Genomic DNA, 10,610 nt, shown 5'->3' on the forward strand with positions numbered 1-10,610 from the left:
TGGAGCGCGCCAGAGTCGGGGAGAAGGGGGAGTTCTTTGGATTGTACAAACGCCGGTCCGGCCGACTGACCATCGAGATCATTTCGGACAGCGGCACCGAGGCCGAGGTTCACATCCAAGACAACGGAGACGGGACTACACCATCACGTACATCCCGTTGTATCCCGGCTCGTACACCCTCACCATCCGGTACGGTGGCCAGGATGTGCCCAACTTCCCAGCACGGCTCAACGTGGAGCCTGCTGTTGATGCCAGTGGCGTGCGAGTGTTTGGGCCTGGAGTGGAGGGCAAAGGTAGCGTCCGGTCCCCCCGACGACCGTTACTGCGTTATTACTGTGTAATTACCGTAGGTCGCACCGAGTGTTATTACTGTGTTATTACGTAGGTCACACCCTGCGTTATTACTGTGTTATTACGTAGGTCACACCCTGCGTTATTACTGTGTAATTACCGTAGGTCGCACCGAGCGTTATTACTGTGTAATTACCGTAGGCCGCACCCTGCATTATTACTGTGTTATTACCGTAGGTCGCACCCTAGCGTTATTACTGTGTTATTACCGTAGGTCGCACCGAGCGTTATTACTGTGTAATTACCGTAGGTCGCACCGAGTGTTATTACTGTGTTATTACGTAGGTCACACCCTGCGTTATTACTGTGTAATTACCGTAGGTCGCACCGAGTGTTATTACTGTGTTATTACGTAGGTCACACCCTGCGTTATTACTGTCATGTTGCACGGTGCTGGTCTCCATGACCCACAAGCAGGGGCAGGGTCAACGCTCTCACTCTCTGCACATTAAATCCAGCTTCCTGTGGGAATGGTTCCTCTTTGGCCACGGCTGCTCGTGGTGGTGGAGGAGGCACGCCCAATAACCCTTTTCAACCAGATGTTTCTGACCTTCAGGGGTTTTCCGTGAGGCAACGACTGACTTTACGGTGGATGCTCGCGCTCTCACACCTCACGGCGGAGACCACATCAAGACCCTGATCAGCAACCCCTCAGGCAGCTGTACTGATGCTCTGATCACAGACCTCGGAGATGGAACCTACAGTGTAGCCTACACCCCCTATGAGGAAGGTGAGCTCCGAACTGGACACGTGAAGAATTTATCAGTTCTTCTTCATACAAAGGTTCCCCGCACACGTCTTTAGGTCCTCACAGTGTGGAAGTTTGCTACGATGGTACTCCAGTTCCGAAGAGTCCGTTCCACGTTGCTGTCACTGAAGGCTGCAATCCAGGACGTGTACGTGTGCATGGCCCTGGTCTGAAAGGTGGCACCACTAACAAGCCAAACAAGTTCACCATAGAAACCCGGTAAGAAAAAAATAAAAAAATATTGGCTGTTAAATGCTCCCTGCTCTTTTTTTGAATAAAGTCCCTTGGCTTTTCAGAGGAGCAGGAACTGGTGGTCTTGGTCTGGCAATGGAGGGTCCATCGGAGGCCAAAATGTCCTGCATCGATAATAAGGACGGCAGCTGCAGTGTGGAGTACATCCCATACGAGCCTGGAACATACAATCTTAACATCACCTATGGAGGACAACCCATCACAGGTACAAGTTCTAGCTGAGACTCGGATGTTTCTGTTAGCAGCAGCTCGTCGTCCGTCTCTCTGGAGTTCCCTCAGACTGCAGTGTTGCTACAAGGGTGTGTGTGTTGTGTGTGTGTGTGTGTGTGTGTGTGTGTAGGGAGTCCATTCTCTGTTCCGGTCAGTGACACTGTGGACAGCACAAAGGTCAAGTGCCAGGGGCCCGGCCTGGGCAACAACGTGAGGGCCAACATCCCTCAGGCATTCACAGTGGATGCTTCCAAAGCTGGTGTGGCTCCTCTGCAAGTCCGCGTGCAAGGACCCAAAGGGTGTTGCAGCTCAGGGGGGAGGCGTGGGGGGGGTGAGGAGTCCATTTCAAAAGGAGAAATGCGTCAACAGGTGTGGTGGAGCCAGTGGAAGTGGTGGATAACGGGGACCAGACCCACACAGTCAACTATGTCCCCACCAGAGAGGGACCCTACTCCATCAACGTGCTGTACGCCGATGAGGAGATCCCACGCAGGTAAGATCCAAGCAAGCGCGGACGCCGTTACCCTTGGGGCTTTGTGATGATGCGGGGCTTCCTCTCTCAGCCCCTACAAGGTGAAGGTTCTCCCCACCCACGATGCCAGTAAGGTGCGTGCCAGTGGACCTGGGCTCAACACCACTGGGGTTCCCGCCTCTTTACCTGTCGAGTTCACCATCGATGCCAAAGATGCCGGCGAGGGACTGCTGGCTGTCCAGATCACTGTGGGTGCTCAGTAACCTTGTCTTCTCCTTCACTCTGTTGCCCTTCTTGAGAGTTGCACGCTGCCCTCCCAATAGGACCCAGAAGGAAAGCCTAAAAAGGCCAAGATCCGTGACAACCACGATGGGACCTACCTGGTGTCCTATGTGCCAGACATGACTGGCAGATACACCATCCTCATAAAGTACGGAGGGGACGAGATCCCTTACTCGCCCTACCGAATCAGAGCACTGCCAACGGGAGACGCCAGCAAGTGCACCGTCACAGGTACCTGAAGGACACGCCCCTTTCCCTCAGCAGGAGGTTCATGTTGTGATTTGACAGCCAAGCAGATACCCTGATGTCATTGGAGCGTTTTAGTGAGCGTTCCTAACCTGAAGCCTGGACCCCCCTCTGGGCCACGGCTCTGCTCCCGCGTTCTCAGTCCCTCCCACCACGCTGAGGACCAACTATGAAGCCTGTTTCCTCCTGCGCTCATCTCATTTGGCGTGCGTTGTTGTGTTGTGCTCCTCACGCTGTGCTCCTAGTCCCCCCTCCGCTGCCCTCGCTTTACACCCCACGTCACAAAATTGTTCTGCCCCCAGTGTTTGGAGCACAGTTTGATTACCTCTCAACACCCCCACCCCACCTGACTGTCTTTATTTGTCACTTTTTGTTCTGGCTCCCTGCTTCTCACCCATTCTCAGTCTCAATCGGCGGTCACGGTTTAGGTAAGCCTCCTGAACATCTTCTCCTCCTCTTCTGTCAGCATGGAGGGTGGTGACCCCGGCTTCCAGTAGAACATCCCCTCCTCTTCACTCCTGCCCCCTTTCCTCTCCATTCAGTCGGCTTTTCTCTCCCCTAAGTGTGTGTTGTTTCCTTCTGACATGTTTACTGGACAACTAATGAACTAACAGAAAGTTGGCATGGAAACGGCTTTCAGTTCTGTGACGAGTCGTCAGTAACATCTACAGACGTGGAAATAACACGACTAGTTCTCCTGTGACCTTAACCTGCTCTCATGGATGTGGAATGTGCATGTGCAGTGGTGACCGACCGAGTGACCGACTGACCGACCGACAGACCGACCGACCGAGTGACTGACTGACTGACTGACTGCCTGAACGACCGACTGCCTGACCAACCGAATGACCGACTGACCGACCGACAGACCGACCGACCGACTGACTGCCTGAATGACCGACTGTCTGAACGTCAGACTGCCTGCCTGCCTGACCGACCGACCGACTGTCTGTAGCTCTTTACAAGCTCGTCTCGCCCTCTCAAAGGTGCTGGCATCGGTCCTACCATCCAGATTGGTGAACAGACGGTTATCACAGTTGATGCAAAGGCTGCTGGGAAAGGCAAAGTGACCTGCAGCGTCTGCACTCCGGAGGGGGCCGAACTCGATGTGGACGTGGTGGAAAACGAGGATGGTACCTTCGACATCTTTTACACGGCGCCGCAGCCCGGCGAGTATGTGATCTGTGTCCGTTTTGGAGGCGAACATATCCCAAACAGTCCCTTCCAAGTCACGGTGAGTGTTGGTGTCCGGGGCGGTCGGGTAACGCTCAGAGCAGTGAGATGCTGAGGCTGTGAGGGCCGCTGGGATCAGCAGACTTTTTCTAAATTGCTGTGTTTTATCCCCCCCCCACCCCCCGCCCCCGTCACTACCCCTCACAATCCCACCCGTCAGGCCTTGGAAGGAGCTCCATCAGAACAGCTCCTGCAGCAGAGTCAAGTTCCTCAGTACTACGCTCCGCAGCCCTGGGTACCTCTAACCTCCAGTCTGTCAACTTCCTGTCTGGCCTTTCCCTCATCCCATGAGCTGTTGTCATCTTCCAGCTGTTTTATTTCCATTCATTCATAAACAGCGCCCTCTGTCCACGCACAGGAGAACTGCACAGTGTCAGAAAAGTAGAAACGAGATAAACAAGTAAATGTTGGGACAAATGTTGTAAGCTGATATGAAGTGTTTTATTGGAAGGCAAAATGGAAGAATTCAATGATAACATGTAATAGTTGATTTTCAGGACAATGTGCAGCTCTCCTGTTACGTTGTCCTCCATGTCCGGAGCCATTTTGAGATTCATCAATGTGGGCATGTCAGCCCCTCCACATTTTCCAAAATGGCCGACGGTCCCGCCAGCAGCGTCTTTCCTCGTCATTGTTTCTCGATGTGGGTGTGGTCATTCCATCTCATCCTCGTCTGATGGAGCTCTCTCTCCTGCATCACCTGTGGCACCTGCTCTTATTCTGTTTCATTAAACTCCTCTTGTCCCCTCGGGTCACTTAAAGTGCAGGCAACATCAGCAACTGGGACAGGGTAGACTTTAAACTAGTCAACACCCAAATAAAAAACCAAAACCTTCAACAGGATGCACAGAATGCTAAGATACAAAAAAGGAGTTGTCTGACCTCTGACCTCGGTCTCACAGGCAACAGACCGACCAACGGGGATGAACGGCCTAGACGTGGCGGGGCTGAGACCATTTGACCTCGTCATCCCGTTCACCATCCAGAAAGGCGAGATAACAGGTGATAAGGGCTGAAGGGGTCTTGGAGCCGGTTGGACCGGACCGATCCCGCGTTCACCGTCTGTTTCCTCTGCTGAAGGTGAAGTCCGGATGCCCTCTGGAAAAGTGGCCAAACCCGACATTACAGACAACAAGGACGGCACCGTTACAGTCAAATATGCTCCCACTGAAGCTGGGCTACACGAGATGGACATCAAATACGACGGCATCCACATCCCCGGTACCATTCTCTTAAAGATGAGACAGAACCGAACCGTCTGGGCCACCTCATGTCGCAGCCCAACTTCTGTCAGAACCTGATGAAACTGAATCCCAGAAGGTCTGAAAGCCTCTTTATTCTGCAATTGACAGGAAGTCCTTTACAGTTCTTTGTGGACTACATCAACAGTGGGAATGTTAGTGCCTACGGTCCAGGGCTGATCCACGGGACGGTCAACAAGCCGGCCGTGTTCACCGTGGACACCAAAGATGCCGGAGAGAGAAGGTTAAGCCCCACCCGCTTCATGCAAAACTCAGTCACCTCTAAGAAATCCAGTAAACACGAGTGCGTGTCTCTTCAGGTGGTCTTTCTCTGGCTATTGAGGGGCCGTCAAAGGCTGACATCAGCTGTGTGGACAACCAGGACGGCACCTGCACCGTGTCCTACCTGCCCGTGCTGCCTGGAGACTACAGCATCCTGGTCAAATACAACGACAAGCACATTCCAGGGAGCCCCTTTTCTGCCAAGATTACTGGTAACAGGGCAGGAGGCCCGTCTGTCCCAGCATAGCCAGTCCATTTGTCCCAGTATGACCGGTCCATTTGTCCCAGTATGACCGGTCCATGCTTTGTCTCAGGTGACGACTCCATGAGGATGTCTCAGCTGAAGGTGGGCTCCACTGCTGATATTCCGTTGGACATCGGCGAGCTGGATCTGACCCAGCTGACGGCCTCTTTGACCACTCCCTCGGGTCGTGAGGAGCCCTGCCTGCTGAAGATGCTGAGGAACGGACACGTTGGTAGGCGTCGGCCTGTGCCCGAACCATGTGGTGGTCTCAGTATTTTAACCCCGCCTTTGATCTCTGTCACAGGCATCTCCTTTGTCCCGAAGGAGATTGGAGAGCACTGGGTGAACATCAAGAAGAACGGCCGCCATATGCCAGCAGCCCCATTTCCGTTATGATCAGAGAGTCGGAGATTGGCGATGCCAGCCGCGTCCGTGTGAGCGGACAAGGTCTGAGCGAGGCCAGAACCTTCGAGCCGGCCGAGTTCATCATCGATACTCGTGACGCAGGTACACCTGTGACCAGCGTGAGGACTGAGCAGCGTGTCCCAGGTGTCGTGACCTTCAGTCTTCTCTACAGGCTACGGTGGCCTCAGCCTGTCCATCGAAGGCCCCAGTAAAGTGGACATTAACACCGAGGACCAGGAGGACGGCACCTGTAAGGTCACCTACTGCCCCACAGAACCAGGAAATTACATCATCAACATCAAGTTTGCTGACCAGCACGTCCCAGGTTAGGGTTGACATCAGGCTGCGTTCAGCAGCAGCACGGCGTGTTTTTGTTTTACTGACGTGTGTGTGTGTGTGTGTGTGTGTGTGTGTGTGTGTGTGTGTGGTGAGCAGGGAGTGCGTTCACGGTGAAGGTGACGGGTGAGGGCAGGATGAAGGAGAGCATCACGAGGAAGAGGAGGGCACCATCAGTGGCCAACGTTGGCAGCCAGTGTGACCTCAGCCTCAAGATCCCAGGTGAGACCCAGACATTGATCCTGGACCAGGAGGTGCTGCAGGGAGCCCGGCTGGTAGCCGAGCCTCATCCTGCACTGTTAATAACGATATAATAACCAATAATAGCCCAGGTTGCGTCTCGCGTTAGACAGGTAGAAGGGGGCGGAGTTTCAGTCTCGAGTGAAAGGGTGGAAGCAGCTTCAGTGACGGGACTTTAATGTGGGCCAGATCTTCCAGGTGCTACGACCAGGAGCCCCCCCTCGGTACCGATGGGAATAATCAGGATTCTGCTGAAGGAATGTCGGCTCTGACGTGACTCTTCGGAGAAAATGAGTTGACGAGTGACTCATTAACGAAGTTCCTGCTTCACAGAAATCAGCATAGCGGACATGACGGCTCAGGTCACCAGCCCCACGGGTCAGGTCCACAAAGCCGACATCATGGAGGGCGAGAACAACACCTACTGCATCCGCTTCGTTCCCACGGAGACGGGGGTGCACACCGTCAGCGTGAAGTACAACGACACGCACGTGCCTGGCAGTCCCTTCCAGTTCACCGTGGGTCCCCTGGGAGAGGGCGGGGCCCACAAGGTCCGAGCAGGAGGTCCTGGTTTGGAGAGGGCAGAAGCCGGAGTGCCAGGTAGGGCTGGAGGTCCAGGTTTTGGCATCTGTGTTTTTTCATTGTTGCTCACCTGGTTTTGGTCTGTTTGCAGCTGAGTTTTCCATCTGGACAAGAGAGGCCGGAGCCGGAGGTCTGAGCATCGCCGTAGAGGGTCCCAGCAAGGCCGAGATCACCTTCGAAGACCGCAAAGATGGATCCAGCGGAGTGTCCTACATCGTCCAGGAGCCTGGTGAGATGGACAGAAGATGGATGGAGGATGGGTGGATGGATGGGTGGAGGATGGGTGGATGGATGGGTGGGTGGATGGATGGATGGATGGGTGGAGGATGGATGGATGGATGGGTGGATGGATGGATGGATGGGTGGATGGATGGAGGTGGAGGATGGATGGATGGGTGGAGGATGGGTGGATGGATGGGTGGATGGATGGATGGATGGGTGGATGGATGGATGGGTGGAGGATGGATGGATGGGTGGAGGATGGGTGGATGGATGGGTGGAGGATGGGTGGATGGATGGGTGGATGGATGGATGGATGGGTGGATGGATGGATGGGTGGAGGATGGATGGATGGATGGGTGGAGGATGGGTGGATGGATGGGTGGATGGATGGATGGATGGGTGGATGGATGGATGGGTGGAGGATGGATGGATGGGTGGAGGATGGGTGGATGGATGGGTGGAGGATGGGTGGATGGATGGTGGGTGGATGGATGGATGGGTGGATGGATGGATGGGTGGAGGATGGATGGATGGGTGGAGGATGGGTGGATGGATGGGGGATGGATGGAGGATGGGTGGATGGATGGATGGGTGGAGGATGGATGGATGGGTGGAGGATGGGTGGAGGATGGGTGGATGGATGGGTGGATGGATGGATGGGGTGGTGGATGGATGGATGGGTGGAGGATGGGTGGATGGGTGGATGGATGGATGGATGGGTGGATGGATGGATGGGTGGAGGATGGGTGGATGGATGGATGGGGGGAGGATGGGTGGGTGGAGGATGGGTGGGTGGAGGATGGGTGGGTGGAGGATGGGTGGATGGATGGGTGGGTGGAGGATGGGTGGGGGAGGATGGTGGATGGATGGGTGGGTGGAGGATGGGTGGGTGGAGGATGGGTGGGTGGAGGATGGGTGGATGGATGGGTGGGTGGAGGATGAGTGGAGGATGGATGGATGGAGGATGCGTGGAGGATGGGTAGAACCTGTTGGATCCTGTTTGTAGACCTGCTAGAACCTGTTAGATCCATTTGGAACCTGTTTGTAGACCTGCTAGAACCTGTTGGATCCTGTTTGTAGACCTGCTAGAACCTGTTGGATCCTGTTTGTAGACCTGCTAGAACCTGTTGGATCCTGTTTGTAGACCTGCTAGAACCTGTTGGATCCAGTTGGATCCTGTTTGTAGACCGGCTCCTGACAGTCTTAGATGATGTGAAGGTGTCTGCGATGTTCTTGGCTCTCAAACCTGAGCTGTTGTCCAACTGTCCCATGACGGAGGACATGTTGTCCCTGGACCTTCTCATCCTGCTGCACGTCTCTGTTCCGTCTGCAGGAGACTACGAGGTGTCTATCCGCTTCAACGACGAGCACGTCCCCGACAGCCCCTTCAGCGTCCCGGTGGCGTCTCCGTCCGATGACGCCCGCCGCCTCACTGTTGCCAGTCTTCAGGTGAGGCTCTGAGACACACACACCAGGCCGCCGTGCGCGTCCACAGGCCAGCAGCAGTCCAACCTCAGTGAGATGTGCCATCCTAGGACGGTGATTAATGCGCACGTGACAGTTCCATCAGTCCAGATGCTTGGTTTTAGCTTTGGATGGTCCAGATGTTCAGATTGAGGAGGAGCTTCAGCTGCTGCTGTACTGTTGGACCACACAGGCCTGAGGAACCTTCCAGGACTGTGTGTGTTCTCGTGCCTCATTCTAAAGGCGCCCAACAGATTCCGTCTTATGAACCTGAAGGAGGCGCTAAAGGGTTAAAGAGATGTTCAGTGGCTCCACATTTGATGATGTCATCAGTTAGAGCTCATTAGATCTCGTATTGGAGATCAAAGCCCTGCTCTTTTGCCTTGCTAGCAGCCTCCAGGTAAGTGATGCTCAGACCTTGATGCTGGAGCGGTGCTGTGGATCCCGCAGCTTCGGCAGCGTAGACGTTGGACTTGGGTTCTGAGATGTTGTGACAGACCCGAGTGTGTGTTGTCGAGCAGGAGTCGGGTTTGAAGGTGAACCAGCCGGCGTCGTTCGCTGTCAGCCTGAACGGGGCAAAGGGTGTGTGATTGATGCCAAGGTCCACAGCCCGTCTGGAGCTCTGGAAGAGTGCTGCATCACTGAGATCGACCAAGGTAACCATGGAAACGGCATCGCACCGTTACCTTTGAGAGGGCCTTTTGACCTGTTCCCCCGTCTCACTACCAGACAAGTACGCGGTTCGCTTCATCCCCAGAGAGAACGGCCTCTATCTGATAGATGTCAAGTTCAATGGGAGTCACATCCCTGGAAGTCCATTTAAGATCCGGGTTGGAGAAACGGGTCAGGCTGGAGACCCTGGGATGGTGTCTGCCTATGGAGCAGGACTGGAGGGAGGCAGCACAGGTGAGAGAGCATGCTTCGGCCACGGCTAATCTCTGCTGGTCCCTGCTCCGAGGTGTCTTTAAAGCCCACCTGCATCCTCAGGAAGTGCCTGTGAGTTTGTGGTCAACACCAGTAAGGCCGGTCCAGGCGCCTTGGCCGTGACCATTGACGGGCCGTCCAAGGTGAAGATGGACTGCGTGGAGTGTCCCGAGGGCTACAGGGTGACATACACTCCAATGGCACCCGGCAGCTACCTCATCTCCATCAAGTACGGTGGCCCCTACCACATCGTTGGAAGCCCCTTCAAGGCCAAGATCACCGGTGAGGAAGCTCTACTCCAGGAGCTCCAGAGAACTGCGGGCAGAGCTTGACCCGGATACCAAACTGTCTTCCAGGTTCAAAGCTGGTGTCCAGCCACAGTTCACATGAAACGTCCTCAGTCACAGTCGACCCGGTGACCCGGTCCATCAGCTGCTCCCAGCCGGGACCCTCCAGCCAATCAGACGCCAGCAAGGTGGTCGCCAAAGGTCTGGGGCTGAACAAGGGCTTCATCGGCCAGAAGAACAGCTTCAGTGTGGACTGCAGCAAAGCAGGTGTGGTGTGTGTGTGTGTGTGAGAGAGTGTGTGAGTGTGAGTGTGTGTGGGTGTGGGTGTGGGTGTGGGTGGGGGTGGGTGGGGTGGGTGTGTGTGTGTGTGTGTCCATATTCAGAATCATTCCCTCCCAGAAGTCGATGTTAATGATGAATAAAATCTAACTGAGGTTTTCCATCATCTCAGATCTTCTGAAACCTTCCAGGAGGTGCCTGGTTAGAAGCCAGAACCTGATCTGGCCCACATGTAGACCAGAACCTGATCTGGCCCACATGTGGACCAGAACCTAATCTGGCCCACATGAGGACCAGAACCTGATCTGAA

At 54.7% G+C, this 10,610-nt stretch overlaps 1 protein-coding gene across 1 annotated transcript in view; it reads left to right on the top strand.

Moving 5' to 3' along the window:
• The window catches only part of LOC101073720 (filamin-A-like), a 10,888-nt gene extending 554 nt beyond the window's left edge, over nucleotides 1–10,334 (top strand). Inside the window, 29 exon segments of the mRNA XM_029828415.1 lie at nucleotides 6–135; nucleotides 138–293; nucleotides 908–1,081; nucleotides 1,156–1,318; nucleotides 1,396–1,556; nucleotides 1,692–1,860; nucleotides 1,932–2,054; nucleotides 2,125–2,281; nucleotides 2,357–2,546; nucleotides 2,966–2,989; nucleotides 3,548–3,795; nucleotides 3,955–4,029; nucleotides 4,697–4,796; nucleotides 4,875–5,015; nucleotides 5,147–5,273; nucleotides 5,354–5,529; nucleotides 5,632–5,793; nucleotides 5,866–5,928; nucleotides 5,931–6,068; nucleotides 6,139–6,291; nucleotides 6,402–6,524; nucleotides 6,876–7,142; nucleotides 7,216–7,353; nucleotides 8,680–8,795; nucleotides 9,332–9,394; nucleotides 9,397–9,466; nucleotides 9,540–9,716; nucleotides 9,798–10,016; nucleotides 10,091–10,334. Of these exon segments, the coding sequence (XP_029684275.1) occupies nucleotides 6–135; nucleotides 138–293; nucleotides 908–1,081; nucleotides 1,156–1,318; nucleotides 1,396–1,556; nucleotides 1,692–1,860; nucleotides 1,932–2,054; nucleotides 2,125–2,281; nucleotides 2,357–2,546; nucleotides 2,966–2,989; nucleotides 3,548–3,795; nucleotides 3,955–4,029; nucleotides 4,697–4,796; nucleotides 4,875–5,015; nucleotides 5,147–5,273; nucleotides 5,354–5,529; nucleotides 5,632–5,793; nucleotides 5,866–5,928; nucleotides 5,931–6,068; nucleotides 6,139–6,291; nucleotides 6,402–6,524; nucleotides 6,876–7,142; nucleotides 7,216–7,353; nucleotides 8,680–8,795; nucleotides 9,332–9,394; nucleotides 9,397–9,466; nucleotides 9,540–9,716; nucleotides 9,798–10,016; nucleotides 10,091–10,311 (4,224 nt within the window). The 3' untranslated portion in view covers nucleotides 10,312–10,334.
• Nucleotides 10,335–10,610: the final 276 nt, after the last annotated feature.

The sequence above is a fragment of the Takifugu rubripes genome, chromosome 20 (assembly GCF_901000725.2).
Source record: "Takifugu rubripes chromosome 20, fTakRub1.2, whole genome shotgun sequence".
NCBI classification, from domain to species: Eukaryota; Metazoa; Chordata; class Actinopteri; order Tetraodontiformes; family Tetraodontidae; genus Takifugu; species Takifugu rubripes.